Source organism: Coturnix japonica, chromosome 2 (assembly GCF_054131305.1).
Source record: "Coturnix japonica strain WE chromosome 2, WE-NBRP24, whole genome shotgun sequence".
NCBI lineage: Eukaryota > Metazoa > Chordata > Aves > Galliformes > Phasianidae > Coturnix > Coturnix japonica.
This window is the reverse complement of record NC_140664.1, coordinates 85,094,837-85,112,354: the sequence shown is the minus strand read 5'-3', so window position 1 is coordinate 85,112,354 and position 17,518 is coordinate 85,094,837. Positions and strand designations below refer to the sequence as shown.

At 43.4% G+C, this 17,518-nt stretch overlaps 1 protein-coding gene and 1 pseudogene across 4 annotated transcripts in view; one reads left to right on the top strand and one right to left on the bottom strand.

The window, feature by feature from the left end:
* Positions 1-10,006, top strand: part of TRIO (trio Rho guanine nucleotide exchange factor) — a 221,798-nt gene extending 211,792 nt beyond the window's left edge. For 3 of the 4 annotated variants that reach the window (XM_085537841.1, XM_015854391.3, XM_085537842.1), the window contains 9 exons: positions 503-750; positions 1,537-1,675; positions 2,034-2,061; positions 2,965-3,127; positions 5,166-5,287; positions 5,434-5,512; positions 6,155-6,355; positions 6,669-6,807; positions 7,541-10,006. In XM_085537841.1, the coding sequence (XP_085393967.1) occupies positions 503-750; positions 1,537-1,675; positions 2,034-2,061; positions 2,965-3,127; positions 5,166-5,287; positions 5,434-5,512; positions 6,155-6,355; positions 6,669-6,807; positions 7,541-8,083 (1,662 nt within the window). In that variant the 3' untranslated portion in view covers positions 8,084-10,006. The remainder of the gene's footprint in view (positions 1-502; positions 751-1,536; positions 1,676-2,033; positions 2,062-2,964; positions 3,128-5,165; positions 5,288-5,433; positions 5,513-6,154; positions 6,356-6,668; positions 6,808-7,540) is intronic. The other variant, XR_014942818.1, reaches the window with a different exon arrangement.
* Positions 10,007-11,693: 1,687 nt separating this feature from the next.
* LOC146762007 (uncharacterized) lies at positions 11,694-12,655 on the bottom strand (annotated as a pseudogene).
* Positions 12,656-17,518: the final 4,863 nt, after the last annotated feature.

Genomic DNA, 17,518 nt, shown 5'->3' with positions numbered 1-17,518 from the left:
TGTCGTGTTCTGTGTGCAGATGGCTGGTGTCTGACATCTGACAAATGACACTAGGAAAGGTTGTATGTATTCCTCATTATTGGAGTTTCCAGTGTTTATAAGATGAAGTCTTGATCTGCTCTGATTTTAAAAGTGCATGTACAAGACTTGGTGGGAAATTGTTACACATGTTGTACCGTAGCTTTGCTACCTGATAAGCTTCAGTGTCAGAGCTTGAAAGAAAGACTAGTTGAAATCTTTTGTTAAAATGAAGTAATCCTGAACGAAAGGAACTGCAGCAATTCTACATAAGGGTATTCAAAGATCAAACTGTTTTGTACAAAGTAAGTATATGCAACCATCTCTAGAAGAGAAACCTTAACTCTTCTGTTTGACTGCATCTTAAACTGTGTGAATTATATAGGTTGTGGTTGAAGTGTAGCACACCAAGAATAGACTGCCTCCCTCATGAACTTTAAACTTGATTTATTTTTTTTGCCTCCTCTTTGATTGACACTTGCAGAGTGAAAGTAGCAGCAGTAGCAATATCTCCACCATGCTGGTGACACACGATTACACGGCAGTGAAGGAGGATGAGATAAATGTCTACCAAGGAGAGGTTGTGCAGATTCTAGCCAGCAACCAACAGAACATGTTTTTGGTGTTCAGAGCCGCCACTGATCAGTGCCCCGCAGCTGAGGGCTGGATTCCCGGCTATGTCTTGGGGCACACCAGTGCAGTCATCATGGACAACCCTGATGGAACCATCAAGTGAGTGCCTGTGTTTGTTTAGAACAGGGAGAGGAAGAATAACATCAATTTAGTCGAGGCTTAAAACCTTTCAAACTAAAAATTGATGTGCTCTCTGAGAAATCAATGAGTATCAAGTAGTTTGATGCTCTTTGCAAGCATCTTAAAAATGAAGTAATAAAAGCAAGGTGGTAAGAAAGAAGCATGTATTCTTTATTTAAAGCTGTAGTAGTGCAGTCTTCTGGGAAAAGAAGATTAAATAATACCTTATTTATTTAAGAGAAACAGTAGTTACTGGCTTATTCATAGGATGAGTTGCTGGGTTGGGTATCTTTGTTTAGGAAACTGTTGTTAGATTTGTGCCATATGACAGATCTCAGTTTTGATCTGCAAGTCTGTCTACCGTCATTGATTGTGCTAACATCTCCCTCAGCTCTCCAAAGGGAGAATTAATATCCACGTTCTGCACAGGTTTATATAAAGTCTTTATGGGTTGTATTTCAGATTTATGTTTTATGCTGTGAGTTCAGTTTGATTGACAGTTTGTATTTTCATATTTAATGTTTACCACTGCAGCAAAGATTTCACAAAATACTGAACTACAGACCAATCCTACAAGCTTACAGTTTTAAACAAAGTCGATATTTCTTATGGAATACTTAATGTATTTTGCCCTAGTATACATCAATACAATAAAATAATGCTCTGACCTACTTTTCCAGTGCTGTTTCAACCTAGAGATTATAACACATTGAGAGTTAAAAAAAACAGTAATAATTTTCAAATCATTCTGTGTTCTACATTCAGGAAGTCAACGTCTTGGCACACAGCACTCCGTTTAAGGAAGAAATCTGAGAAAAAAGATAAAGACGGCAAAAGGGAAGGCAAGCTAGAAAATGGTTACCGCAAATCCCGAGAAGGACTTGCCAACAAGGTTTCTGTAAAGGTAAACGTTTGTAAAGATGTAGTAATTTTCAAAAGGAGTTCTGTTAGAATTGCTTTCAGACTTGCTTTTAATTCTAGCTTCTGTTAGAACTTCACGTGAAGAAGTTAGAAACAACGGTGGTTTTAATGGATGGTGTTTATCAATATTACAACAAGATTATAAGGTATCTTAATGCACAGGCACAATACTGCATATGGATACTGATGAAAAAGTAGAGTGGTACAGGGACTCTGGCATTCTTCTGTTTATTGGGCACTCGTGGGTACAGATGACTTCTGCCAACCACTGTGCTTTATTTTCTACAATTCTTTTATAACGCATTTGCAAAGACATTAATTGTTTAATTTCTCCTTTCCAGCTTCTCAACCCCAATTACATTTATGATGGTAAGTTGTTTTAATCTTTAAAAGTCACAGCAAATGTAATGGGATTGAAACATCATTTACTTTATTTAAATGTATTTAACATGAATTACATCAGAAACTGAGTATTTTAGTGAAAATATAAGTTCATTTTGGAGGGTGTTAACAAAATATGACATATTATTTTAAGATGAAAGGAAGGCATTTTTGTTTATATATCCAAAACATCATAAAATACAAGAATCACATGACATTGTTCCGAAAGATTTACACTCTCTACCACATCTGTGCTGAGACTGTAAGGAAGTTGAGCATTGAAGCTGAATTTGCAAAATAAGGAGGTCAGGAGTTGGAGACCTGTCACTTCATTTTGCTCTTTGTTCCCTAGCAAATATTCAGAGTCTCTCCAGGGCAGAGGCTGATCAGGAGAAATACAGTGACACTGAGACAAGAGTCAGCTTCTTGAGTTTCACCTGTAAGCAAAAAGGGACAACAATATAGTACCTCAGTAAATGAGATGTTTTGTCTTCCCTTCTGCAAACACAGTTGGCTACACAGGTTGCCTAGCTGAGCACATCCTTAAATACTTTTCACTGCTGGCTTTGCTTAGCTTACTTGGCCCAGAGTGTTTGGGTCACCACTGTAGATTTCAGGGTTACCTGGCATTGTGGTAACATCATGTTTAAGTTTAATTAAGTTAATTCATGAAGAGGAAAAGTTATTAATTCTACAGAGCTTCAGAAAGTGAGGTAGCTGTAGACATCATCCAAGAATAGAAGAATAGATAAACTCTGGATTTTAAGTGCTATGCTAGATTGTCTAATAGAAAAGAGAAGATGAAAGGAGTAGAAATGCAAATTGTACTGATGAATTTCAGTTGACTTAATGCTATTAATATTGTTTTTTTTTTGTTTTTTTTTTTCCCAGTTCCCCCAGAGTTTATAATACCATTGAGTGAGGTAACATGTGAGACAGGAGAGACCATCGTGCTTAGGTGTAAAGTCTGTGGTCGTCCCAAGGCTTCAGTTACTTGGAAAGGTCCTGATCATAACACACTGAGCAATGACGGTCATCACAGCATTTCGTACAGGTACAGTAATTACTGTGTAGTACATTTCCTTGTCATAAAAGGTAAAATCACTGTCAGTAACCTCAGTGGCTTATTTGGTTTGATAGGTTTGGGGTGTCGCTCTTAATTATATCCTCTTCTTTTTCCTCTCAACACTGAACATCTCAAAAATAAAAGAGTGACATTCCAATGCTGTGACATGCCACACTGCCAGTCCTTTATTTCTGTTAGTAGCGTGCATCATTCTGAGGGCAGATGACTGCTTTCAGAACGATCACACGATAGTATTTTGCAAAGAAAAACTTCTGTTTCCTATTAAAATGACAGTGCTACCATCTTCATAATTGAAGCACAGAAACAAATGTTTTTGTTTGTTTTTAGCTTTGCTATAATAGAACTGAACAGACTAACTAGTAATTCAAACAAATGTGTAATAGCAGATATTACTGTATTTTGGAATCCTAAATTGCCTGTTGAAGAAGGTTTTTTTCTGATAAAGCATTCATTTATTTACAGTAAATATTTTTTACTGAGTAACTTCAGTGTGAAGAAATGTCTAGCCTATGTACTTGCTATGGGGAGACAAGGGCATTGTGATAGCTGTACTACTGCATCCACAACCATTATGAGATGAGTAGAGCTAAATTCACTAGGATTAACATATTGTGATCCATTTAGGGTGGTGATGCACTGGCACAGTTACCCCAAGGAGCTATGGATGGCCCATCCCTGGTGGCATTTGAGGCCAGGTTGACTTGGGACCCTGGGCAACCTGGTCTATTGGTTGGCAGCTCCACCTGTGGCAGGGGGGCTGGAGTTGGATGGGATATAAGGTCCCTTCCAGCCCAAACCATTGCATGATTCTATGATTACTTTTACAGAATTATAACCAGTAAATCATTTTGGTTATGGCTGACAGATTTTAGTATAAAATAATTGAACATCCTTTGAGCTGTGGAGGAGGGTCATTTTCCCATGTTCCTAAAATTCATGTTCATATTTCCCCAGAAATATGGCAGGGTAAAGACCATGGCAAGTGGTTTTTGTGCCAGCACTCAAATAACTCAGAGTAACTGAGATCCAAAGGCAAATAATAAGAACAATAGAAAATCTTGAAAATATGCTGTACTGTGAGTGTACAACATAGTGTTAGGGCTGTTTTGAGCCTAGAGTTGAAAACCCTAGGGAAGGCCTGCCAAGTGTTTGCACTGCTCTTCTTGTCTCCACTGAGAGTTGAATGCTCTGGAAGTAGCAACATTAGAATCATAGAATGGCTTGGGTTGAAAGAGACCCCAAGGATCATCAAGTTCCAACCCCCTCTGACACATCAGGGCCACCAACCTCCCCATCCAACCAGGCCTTGAACACCTCCAGGGACAGAGTATCCACAACCTCCCTGGGCAGCCTGTTCCAGCACCTCACCACTCTCATAGTAAAGAACTTCCCCAGCATCCAACCTAAATCTTCCCTCCTTCAACTTAAAATCATTCCCCCTTGTCCTATCACTGTCTACCGTTGTAAAAAGCTGATTCTTCTCCTGTTTATAATCCCCTTTTAAATGCTGGTAAGGATGCTATGAGGTCTCCTTGCAGCCTTCTCTTCTTCAGGCTGAACAAGCCCAGCTCCCTCAACATGTCTTCATAGAGGAGGTGCTCCAGCCCTCTGACTTAGTGGCCCTCCTCTGGACCCTCTCCAACAGCTCCACATCTTTCCCATGCTGGGGACCCCAGACTTGGATGCAGTACTCCAGATTGGGCTTCACAAAAGAAGGATAGAGAGGGACAATCACCTCCCTGTCCCTGCTAGCCACCCCTCTTCTGATGGAGCCGAGGGTAATGTTGGCCTTCCAAGCTGCAGGAGCACACTAATGGCTCATGTTCAGTTTTTCATTCAAAAGACACTTCTGAAATAGCAGTGACAGATTTAAAGTTTGTGAAGAGAGAGCATAGGACCTGTACAGTAAGAAGTATTAACGTGATCACTCTAACTTCGTATAATTTCCATAGTTCAAGGTCTGTAAATTGAATATAAAGTTTATGGATGCCAATGTATTTCCCAGTGACTTAGGAGAAGCTTCACTGAAAATCATTGGCGTCACTGCAGAAGACGATGGTATCTATACATGTATAGCTGCAAACGATATGGGTTCTGTTTCATCTTCCGCCAGTCTACGAGTTTTAGGTAGGCCCGTCTCTGCTTTCTTTTCAAATCTGATTATATCCAAACACCTGTTACTCAATTCAGTAACAACAAAAACTTTAGTTCTGAGGAAAATCTGACTGTAGTAAATGTCTGTATTATCCTTTCTCTCTTCATATTCTCTGTAGGTCCTGGAAATGATGGAATCATGGTAATCTGGAAAGACAACTTTGATTCCCTGTACAATGAAGTGGCTGAGCTTGGCAGGTGTGTTCTGTATGCTGATATTCAAAGATGTCAAGATATAGACTTCATTTAAAAATTGGGATTTTCTTTATAAAATACCTACCACATAAGCCTAAAAGTCAAGAATTATGTTTTTATATAGAAATGGGGAGGCCAAAATATTACCAGCACTAGATGGCACTGCATAAACAGAATATACTTAAGCAGATGTGGTATCATAGGCTGAAAGGATGAATGTTCTTCAGGTGTTTTAGAAGGCTACAGAGTCTTCTACAGTGAAGTACTCCAAAACTTTTTTACTCGGAGAATGAAATTTAAAGCCAGATAAGGTCTGAACACAAATATGAAAAAATATGAAGCAACTCATGAAGAATATATATTCTTCTGCCTTAATGGACAGACCTTTGAAAGTTCGATACCACTCTTATTTGAGTTCTCAGCAAGTGCAATAAAACAGGTCTAAATCTAGAGCTAATTATTTGTACAGACGCATTTTGTAGAAGATGGGTGCATTTTAAACTCTTTATTTATAGCCAGAAACTATACCACAAGGATATCTGACTAGAAGTTAAACTGTTATTTCAGAATCTGTCTCAAGATATAAGTACATTTTTCCTTCAGGCAACTTTTGGTTAATTCTTTCTTTTCAACATTGTATTCCAGGGGCAGATTTTCTGTCGTTAAGAAATGTGACCAGAAGGGAACCAAGCGAGCAGTAGCCACTAAGTTTGTGAATAAGAAGTTGATGAAGCGAGACCAGGTTACCCATGAACTTGGAGTCATGCAGAATCTCCAGCATCCCCAGCTCATTGGCCTTATTGATACCTTTGAGACCGCCACCAACTACATACTAGTATTAGAAATGTGTGTAAAATGAAATCTATGCACCTGACTTTCCAGGGCATTTACTGTGCCCTTATGAGTAAGACACTTGAAGATTTCTGGGAGGTTTGACGACATCTAAGCAAAATAATCTAGTTCTCAAATGCTGCTAGTAAAACGTCAAGTTATTATTAAACGTGGAAGGAAATAGTTGTTCTATTAAACTGATATGTAGGTGACTGTCTTAGTCTGGAGTTTCAGGCATGATTTTATATAGTTTTCAACACTGATTGTATGGTGGTTTTTTTTCAATTCTGTATTCAGTATTAAAACGTAACCCTTGTAATTCCAATAGGGCTGACCAGGGTCGCCTTCTAGACTACGTTGTTCGATGGGGAAACCTCACTGAAGGGAAGATCAGACTCTACCTGGGAGAGATTCTGGAAGCTGTGCAGTATCTTCACAACTGCAGAATAGCACATTTGGACCTAAAGGTGAGGAGTCAGTGGAATTCCCAACAGTGTGTGCTGTTCCATGCATGAAAATCTCCCTCTAGAAAACTGGCAGCAGAGAGCACAGAACTGTGAATCCCTTTGAGACTGTTTGAAGGAGTGTGTGGTGGGAGATCCATCCCTAAGTGATTCAGTTCACATCAAAACAGAAGGTTTGAATTCCTTCTGCATTCCCCTTGAAAATTGCTGGTCATATGTGGTCCTTTGTGCTGGAAATAATTGCTGCCAGTGTTTGGGTTTGGGCTGGCAGTTGTTTTTTTTTTCCCCTAGAAACTTGCAGCAGAAGTGCAACATCAAGGCCTTTGGTTTTCTCTGTCATAAAGCAGATGGAGTAGTTGCTTTATTCACTCTCTGTCTATAACTGCTTTTCTTTAAGATTAAGTTCCCAAACACAGATTTCTGTGAAATCTTGCAGAGCTGTTATTGTGAGCATATGCAGTCTTATCTGTCAGAGCTATACTTCCTGCCAAAATTACACTGCCAGCAGCTAAAACACATTAATTGCATGCTGTGGTTGGCACAGAAGTGCCTGCCGGTTGGACTGCCCAGGAGCTTTGCGGAGCTGCCCTTCAGCAGCAATCATCACCCATAACTGTTTATGACGTTCCCGAGCAGGCAGCGCAGGTTGGGAAACAGTCATTTAGGGAGCACTAAATGTGTGCTAGAATGATTTGAAAAAATACATTTTTTTTTCTGTTGCTTTTATGTTTTCTAGCCTGAAAATATTTTGGTGGACCAGAGTTCCTCTAAGCCAACAATAAAACTGGCTGACTTTGGAGATGCAGTCCAGCTCAATACCACATATTATATCCACCAGTTACTTGGAAACCCAGAGTTTGCAGCTCCTGAAATTATTCTTGGAAATCCTGTTTCCCTCACTTCAGATGTTTGGAGCATTGGAGTGCTCACTTATGTCCTTCTTAGTGGCGTCTCTCCTTTCCTGGATGAAAGCGTAGAGGAAACTTGCCTGAATATTTGCCGCTTAGACTTTAGTTTCCCAGATGACTACTTCAAAGGAGTTAGCCAGAAGGCCAAAGATTTTGTATGTGTCCTGCTTCAGGATGACCCAGCTAAGCGTCCCTCGGCTGCACTGACCCTCCAGGAGCAATGGCTGCAGCTGGGGAATAGCAAAGGCGCTGACAGCATTGACATATCCAGACTGACTTCGTTCATTGAGCGGCGAAAACACCAGAATGATGTTCGACCTATCCGTAGCATTAAAAACTTCTTACAGAGCAGGCTCTTGCCAAGAGTTTGATCTTGCCTGAAGTTCTCTCTCATTCTCTTTCACCTGCCAATCAGACTGGAGACAGACTCCTCCTGCCGATCAATCAGACTGGAGATAAGACTCCTCCTGCCAATCAGCTGTTGACTTGAATTTTGAGGAAAGCAAACCCCGAGCCAACCAGCTGCTAGCGAATGTTCGTGTGCAAGTGCATTCCACGGGGACCATGCGAGGTCACGCGTGGGCCCGGCAATGCAGACTTCACTGGGGTGGAGGATGATAGCACTGTACTCTGCAAAAAGCAGTTGCGAGCGATACAGTAACAGTATTTTATTCAGGTTTCTGCAAAAAAATAAAATAAAATAAAATAGTTTTTTTAATAAACAAGAGTTGAATTTTGCAAGTGAACTTAACTACCGTTTTCAAGATTTATTCAAGGAAGAAATGCCTATGTTCAAAGCACTGGTGTTAAAACAAAAATGAAATCATGCCTGGAGAAGACTCGCCAAAATGGCTGCCCGTTGATAAGGCTTCCATTTCTGACATCTGGTTTTCACTTGGTCATAGAGCTTTCCAGTTGCCTCGCCTGTATGTATCTCACGTAGCAGTGCACTGAGATCAGACTCTGCTTTTAAGTGCATCCAACCTCAAAGTTTTTGCATACAAATAGAATGAATCGTTTTGCTCTGATAAAATGTAGGCCTTACTTGTATATAGACTGTTACCTGCCTTCGGTCTGTAATTTTTTCCCCTCCTTATCCTTTTTCCCCTCCCTCCTCAATGGTGGTATACCACTGTGCGGGTCTTCAGTTTGGGTCGGTACTCGCTGGCCCGTTAGAAACGGACGTCTGGTTGGCGCCCAGCTTGCCGACCCGATTGTCAAGCAGTATACAGCAGGACGAAATACTGTAAATGCACTCATTTGGGATTTTGTTTTATTTCATATCATGTGCAATGTTGTGGCTTTAACATTTTATGCAACTATTTATGAGGACCTCTGTTGTAACTGTAATAAATATATAGAAAAAGCACATACTCAGTACGGCGAGCTTTATGGTTTTGTTGGTGTGTCTGGGGGTTCCGGGTGGGCAGGGGAGGGTGTGTTGTACCACACCGTCTGTATTAGTTGAAGCTGAGGGTTAGCATAGAATGTAGTCAAAGCTAGTCAGTTTTAGGGGTTGTTTCAAAGAGAGGGGGAGAGAGATTCGTATCCCAAGTCTCAAACCAGTTAAAAAATAAGGTGATGCTTTGTAAACTTCATTATGATATTCGAAATGCCAAAGTACGACTTTCCCTAAATCAGTCTCAATGCTTACTACTTTTTAGAATTTTCAGAACTGTGCTCACTTCTTTCTGTGAAATGAACAAATGAATCTTGTGCTCTTTGGTGAAGAAGACATGCAAAAAAGCAGCGGCCAGATGATGAGAATCTGGCACGTAATGTAATTGTCTTATTAGCTGTTTTTATGGTTGAAGTAATATTGACGTGAACTATTTGAAAAGGCAGAGGTGGTTTTCTGTGCATCACTGAGTTCATATGGGTGTGTTGTCATCTATGTATGTGTGAGATGCCACGCTTAAAGAAACCAAGCCGACAGACACCCCACCATAGTTAGATGTATGGGTCTTAAGCCATAACCTAGCTTTGCTTAGTTGTGAGCTTTGCGGCTTCCACTGTATACTATTTATTCCCTTTGTGTTTTTTGTAAAGTTGTACAGAAACTTTTTAAAAGAACCCAACTGACTTCAAAACTGGATGTGTATTCGTACCAACCTCATATCATAATGTTTGTTTGTTATTTTCCTGTGTTGTTTCAGTTACATTTTTGCTTTATTTTGCATGTATATTTCTTTGTACAGTGACGTTACATGTTTACACAGTACGACGTGATGTAAATATTTTATTTTGCCATCAGTTATTTTGGAAGAAAAAAAAAATTAAACATATTTGACATATTTGTCTGATCTCTTCCTTTAAGGAGTATGAAAGTTGAGGACTGGCCATATTATATTTTGGTTCTGACTTTAAAAGAAAAAAGAACCACTGTTTTATTGTCGTGAAATTCATTTTGATTGGCAATGATGTATCCTTATTTCATGCCTTACAAAATAATACTCGCCTTTGCTCAAAGTGCTGAGTGCTTTGTAGTGTCCTGATTGCTTTTATATAAAACATGCGTAACTCTCTAACTGTGGGGATTCATTCCAGACTTCGTTACCTAGTGTATTTTGATCACCAGTTCTCTTCCAGATGTTCCCAGTTAAAGAACAAAGGAGGATTATATTTTGATATAATATTTCAGTGGGGAGCAGATCTCCCACATCATCAGAATGAATCTAGAACACCTCAGAGGAAAGATTGCTTTCAACCATAAAGACTTGGAGTCTCTGTTTGCATTCTATAAGGGACAAAGCCAAAGTGTTTTTCATTTAGTGTATTTAGCACTCTCCTTTTTCTATTACTGAACACATCTGCAATTTGAAATGACATTGAAAGACAAGTAACAATGCAGATTGTTGGGTTTTTTCTTCTCACTGCATTATGTGCATGACTTCCTTACCCTGTTTTTTATGACGCAGTCCGTCATTGATGAAACTGTTCCTTTATGCCTCACAGTTTTTTCTCAAGACAGAAAATTGAGTGAGACGGTTTGCGTTGAGACAGTGCATTCAGGAAAGATGTACTGCAGCAGGCCAGCCACTGGAAGCTTCTTCCACATTGGGAAGATAGATGACAACGCATTCTGTTCAAGAGTTTGTATCCTTCAGTTCTCTAATCGACTTCTTTCTTGACTGAAAATGCACTGAACGGGAGAGGTTACCAATTTGGTATGAAGAGAAATAATGCATTTGTAGGTGTTTCCGGTAGCAGAGAGAGGTTCCCTTCAGGATTTTGGAACCTCTGCTCACTTCTTCTAAAGCTGGCAGTTCGATGCAAGACCTTCCAGCTGAAGAAAACACACGCTTCAGGGTGGATTTTCCTCTGAAAAGATGAGGAGTGTCTTTTTATATTGCATAATGGTTTAGCTGGGGCTGAAAACACTGCTTGAGCACAGTTCTCACTGACTGTTGTGCATGAAACAATAGCAATGAAGGACAACAGAGAAGAGTGGAAACCAAAAGCTTTGGTTTGAGCAGCTGGTGTGAGTTTTCCGATTAAGGAACATTGTAGAGCAAAGGGTAAACCACGCAATGTGATACCTGGAAGGGGAAAAGTACAAAGGTTCAACAGGAGGATAAGACTATTTATCTCAATTAATAGTAACTGGTCAATCAATGATTGTCAATGGATTGGAAGAAAAGAAGTTGCCAGGCTTTGAAGTCAGTCCATCTGTCTGTGCTTTTCAAACGGGAATTGGGAGTGCGGATTCTGCAGTGCACACATGAGGAACACAGACTGTCCCAAAAGGCGTTCTGCCATGGTCTGCAATAAGCAGAAAAGCTGTCCAGACATTATTTCCAGTTGGGGAAGCAGCCAGCATTGCCTTTCTAATGGACAGTGGCCTATCACATATTCTCCTGTGCTCATGTGGGGTATGGCTAGAGAGGCAGGTTTTCCTATGTGTGACTGTAGATGGCACATCCTGCAGGCTGTCCTCTTTCTCAAGTGGGACAATTGACAAGTTAATGAATAGGAGAGAGATTAACCAGATGTTTCTTTCTCCAGACCCAAAGAATGTTTCTTTCTCCAGACCGGCAGGGCCGGGCACGACATCCTCCTCCTCTTGAGCCGCCGGGGCCCCCCAGAGCAGAGCTTCCCGCCCCGGCCCTGGGCGCTGGGCCCCGCCGCCTCCTGCCCCGGCTCCTCACGGGGCCGCTCCCTTTCCCCAGGGCTGGGTGAGGCGGGGAGCTCGTCAGCTCCCCCGTGAAGGAGCCCGCTGGATGTGCCGGGGAGCTCCTCCGCGTCCAGGCCCGCAGAGCTGCCGTAGGGCGTGCTGCTGGCTGACAGGCTCCTCTGTGCGGAGGTGGCCGCATGGCTGTCCTCATCCTCGAGGCCGCGCAGCCTCCGTGCCGTACAGACTGATGACGGCCTGCAGCCGTGGGACCCAAGCTGGGCTCTGCGCACTGGAGCATGAAGTCCCTGTCAGGCCCCAGCCAACACAGGCAGCACAGGAAGAGACTCTCTGCCGACAGGACCTGCCACCAGTGGATCCCAGGGATGGCAGAGAGCTTCTGGCGCAGGGAGGGCAGCACGGGGTTGAGGATGTTGCATCGCTCCCTGAACAGTGCTGCCCACCCCTACAGCAGGAGGCTGCCAGGCCTGGCCCTCGCCTCTGACTCCACGGCCATCTGCCAGGCTGGCTGTGGCAGAGGGGATGGAGCACATGCTGAAGTGACACTGGTCTGAGCAGTGGTGCCGGGATGGAAGTCAGCGGGCACCAGCACTGCGGGCAGGGTAACGATGCACTTGACATAATGCTTGCCTCCCCACACAGAGACCTTGATGGTCCTCATGGCCATCCTGCACAGCGGGCAACTGTCCTTCAGGCTCACCCACCACTGGATGCAGCCCACACCGAACTGATGGCTGCATGGGATCACAGACACCATGTCTCGTCACACATCACGACAGATGGGACACATTCATGCCTCCTCTGTGGCCATGGTCTGCTCGCAGATACAGCTGGGAGAGTGGAGGGTGGCTGTGGCTCTCCACCAGTGCTGCTGTGGTGGTGTCATGCATTGCGAGAGGAGGAGAGCTCACAGTCATTCACTGTCCCTGAGCGTGCCATAGTCATGCCCCAGTCCCTCAGCAGAAAGCCCTCCTGGCCCTGTGGCTGGGCCATCTCCTTCTCCCCACCTGCACAGCACCATGCTCCCCGTGGCCACCTCAGGGATGTGTCCCTGCACCACTTACCTCCGCTGCAGCAGTCACGCCTCACTGAGCCCCAGCTGCTTGCACAGGGCAGGGCCAGGGAAACATGAGAGGTGCTGTGGGGATGAGCTCTGGGAGCTGCTGCAAGCAGCCACAGGCACGGTCCCGCACAGCACAGCTAAAGCCTTGCTCGACCTCCAAGCCTCGCAAAGTCACTCAGCTGAATCCAGGAACAAGCCAGACTGAGCCAGGCTCTGTCGGAACCCCAGTATAAGCAGGGAGAGCTGTGCAATCACAATCCTTTACTCAGTGATGTCACAGCCCGTTGCTCGGTGACCAGTTTTGAGTTGGAAAGACCTCTAATGTCATAAGTCCAAATGTTCACCTAGCGCTCCAGCTCTGCCACTAAACCAGGCCACGGCCCATAGGCCACTTGTGGCACCGGACAGTTAGTAATGTGGCTGCACAAAATCATCAACTTTTAACATTATGATGTGATTTTTAGCACTATTTTTCATGAGTGCATTGCGCATCACTCAAGTGCGGATTGCAGAAGTGACAAATGGACAAATATTCCACTTTTTTTTTCTCTCTTCCTTTTTTCTTTTATTTTTTAATAAATAAATATGTACTAAATGTTGTTATGTGCACTAACAGTGTTATATATTTTACATGCATCCAAGTAATTTCTCCTCACTGTGTGTGGCACAGGCAAGCCAAAAGGTTGGACACCCTTGATCTAAGAGTTTCTCCAGCCGCTGGAACTGAAAAACACTTGATTTTATTCTGGATACAGGTGGCACTGAAAGGCGCTGCCTGTGGCAGGAATTGCTGTTCTAAGCTTCCTGCAGGAGGGCGCAGTCACAGAGCTCTTTCTATTGCTCTGGGAGGCTCTGTTGGAGCTGGTCATCCAAAACATCTACACATATTTCTTCAGGTTCTCTTGTCTGCGTGTATTTATCGACTTCCTGTACCCCTTTGCAGCAGTGAAGGAAAGTGTGGTCTCTGTTAACTTCTGAACCTTCTGGTCTTTCCCAGCTGTTCTGGATATGGGGCTATACAAACTTGTACTGAAACAAAAGAAGGGGTGCAAATAGCAGTTCTTGAGAACTGCATGGGAATTTGTGCTCTTCTGCTGACTGCCTGTGCTCAGGTCTGGTGATGGACACAAGAGGTGCAGGGGGCATATATCCTCTACAAAGGCACATATCTGTGTCCTCTGTACTTTGCTGGTCTAAAACCAAAGAGCTCAGGCACTGAAAGCAGATGTTGGGAAGACGCTAAGTACCTGAGGATCCAATTCTCAAACAACAAATCAATGTATAAGAAGCTGCATGAAATAATGTTGTCACCTTTCAGAATTCCCTCTGTGCACGCACTGTGCATCCTGGCCTTCTGAGCCGAGTGAGCAGGAATGAGATTTTGTGCCTGCCAGTGTGATGTGCATACCTCAGCTTCTGGCTCCAAGCACTACAGAACTCCTATATAAAAAGCTGAAACTCTGCTGGGTATTCATGGCAGTGGCGTTTGGCTTAGCAAATCTACCTGAGTAGTTAGGTGATGGAAAAAAAAGGTAGTCAGGGTTGTTGTGTTGCAGCATTAATCATAGAATCCTGAGATGCCTTAGGTTGGAAGGGACCTCAAAGCCCAGCCAGCTCCAAACCTGTGCCATAGGCAGTGCTGCCCCCCACCAGATGAGGCTGCCCAGGGCCCCATCCAACCTGGCCTTGAGCACTTCCAGGAACGGGAAGTTTCTATGGGCATCTGTGCGAGGGCCTCATACCCTGTGAGTAAAGAATTTCTTAACATCTAACTTAAATTTCCCTTCTTTTCGTTTTAAAGCATTCCTTTTTGTTCTATCACTATCAGTCTATGTAAAAAATCGGTCTTCCTCCTGCTTATATGCTCCCTACAAGTACTAGAATGCTGCAATGAGCATTTTCTTCTCCAGGCTGAAGAGGCCCAAATCCCTCAGCCTTTCTTCATAGGAGATGTGCTGCAGCCCTTTGATCATCTTTGTGGCCTCCTCTGGATCTACCCCTATAGCTCTGTTTCTTTTTCTATGTTGACAGCCCCAGGCCTAGATGCAGTACTCTAGATGGGACTTGTAAGGGCAGAGGAGAGAGGGACAATCACCTCCCTCTACCTTCTGGCCACTACTCACCTCAATGAGTTCTTCTCCCAATCTGTGCACGTATCTGGGACTGACCAGACCCAGTTCCTATTCTAGTCTCTGGGAAGGAAATACAATGTACAGCAAATTGCTGAAGTCCAAAGCTGTTCTCAGTCTTTAGTCCTAAGCAGCTTTTTTGAAATCCTAGAATCACAGAATCATAGAATTCATCCTTCACCCTGGGTGGGTGGCCTGTAGCAATCTTCCACAACAAGATTGGTCTTGTTGGCCTTAGACTTTATTCTGACCCATAAGCTTTCAACCCTATCATCACTGTCACTGATTTCCACACACACACAGAATCACAGAATCACAGAATTACCCGGGTTGGAAGGGACCTCAAGGATCATGTAGTTCCAACCCCCCTGCCTAGCAGGGCCACCAAACATACACCTTTACTAGATCAGGTTGCCCAGGGCCCCGTCCAACCTGGCCTTGAACACCTCCAAGGACGGGGCATCCACAACACATTCAGTCTTTTTTAACATAGAGTGCTACACCACCACCTTTCCTACCTAGCCTGTCTCTTTTGAAAAGTCAGTAGCCCTCAATCACAGCACTCCAGCTGTGGGAGTCATTCCCTAACCCTAACCCTAGCCCTAACCTAACCCTAATGCTAATGTGTATGTGCAGCCTTAACTTTGGCTTCTAGGCCTCCTTCTAGTTTGACTATACAAATGTCTCAGCTTCTGTTGAGCTGCTCATTTGCAGCTGTCATGTTGACACTTAAAAGCAGTGGCTCATTTCTGGCTGAGCTTCATACTGGACTCTGTAACTGTTCTCTATATTTGCTTGTTGAGCATAAAGTATTTTATTACTGGGTGGAGCTCTTTCTGAAGTCTATCTCCTGGAAATACATCCTATGAAAGGATGTATAAATATACTGTATTTACCTTGCCATGATGCTGTTTTAGTCATGCTGTTTGAGTCATATTAGTACATTGTGTGAGAATAACAAATGAAAGTCAGTGAAGTAGGGACTGCTCCCACGTTCCCTTGGAAAAAACAAACGTAGCAGAAGGCAAAAAATACTTCACACTTATTTTTTCACTTGTAGTACAAAATTGATGGCAGAATACCCAAAAAAAGAAAAAAGAAAATAAGAAGAAAACAGAGGGAGGGAGGGAGGGAGGAAGGCAGGAAGAAAGAAAGAAGGAAAAGGAAGGGAAGGGAAAAGGAAGGGAAGGGTAGAGGAAGGGGAAGGGAAACGGGAAGGGGAAGTGGAAGGAGAAGGGGAAGGAAAGGGAGGAGAAGAGGGAGGGAAGAAGAAAGGGAGGGAGGGAGGGAGGGAGGGAGGGAGGGAGGGAGGGAGGGAGGGAGGGAGGAAGGAAGGAAGGAAGGAAGGAAGGAAGGAAGGAAGGAAGGAAGGAAGGAAGGAAGGAAGGAAGGAAGGAAGGAAGGAAGGAAGGAAGGAAGGAAGGAAGGAAGGAAGGAAGGAAGGAAGGAAGGAAGGAAGGAAGGAAGGAAGGAAGGAAGGAAGGAAGGAAGGAAGGAAGGAAGGAAGGAAGGAAGGAAGGAAGGAAGGAAGGAAGGAAGGAAGGAAGGAAGGAAGGAAGGAAGGAAGGAAGGAAGGAAGGAAGGAAGGAAGGAAGGAAGGAAGGAAGGAAGGAAGGAAGGAAGGAAGGAAGGAAGGAAGGAAGGAAGGAAAGGAAGGAAGGAAAGGAAGGAAGGAAAGGAAGGAAAGGAAGGAAAGGAAGGAAAGGAAGGAAAGGAAGGAAAGGAAGGAAGGAAGGAAGGAAGGAAGGAAGGAAGGAAGGAAGGAAGGAAGGAAGGAAGGAAGGAAGGAAGGAAGGAAGGAAGGAAGGAAGGAAGGAAGGAAGGAAGGAAGGAAGGAAGGAAGGAAGGGATGGAGGAAGGGAAAATGGAAGGGTGAATGGGAGGGAGAAAAGAAGGAAGGGAAGGAGGGAGGGAGGGGAGAAAGGAGTGAAAGAGGGAGGGAAGAAGGAAGGAAGGGAGGGAGGGGGGAAGAAAGGGAGTCAGGGAGGAAAGAAAGGAGGGAGGGAGGATAGAAGGGAGGGAAGGAGGGAGAAAGGAAAAGAAAGGTAGAATGAATCCAGCAACACTATGCCTGTAATGACCTGTAGAGGAATGTTTCAGGACACCAGGACACTCCAGTACATGAAGAAAGAGGCAATATATCCTGATGTTCTGAAGGTGAGGTATTTAAAAAAAATGAGACACTTGTTAGCAGAAATGAGCCTAGGAGGAAGGCTTTTAACATCTCAGAGCTGCACATTATTGCTAACAGAAGCAATGGCTGTACATTCTGTTCCTCATTGGTTTCCTGCTGTCTCTCTGGTACAGCAGATTCCTTTCTTCAGAAAAATAGAAGTTTAGACAGTCTCCCTTTCATTTCTCCTCCCAGAAAATTCGTCATGCGTTTAAGATCACATTGCTAAAACATGCTTATTAATATACATAGATACCATTTTAAAAACAAATTCTGTGACGTAAGTATCCAATTATTTGATTGTATAGC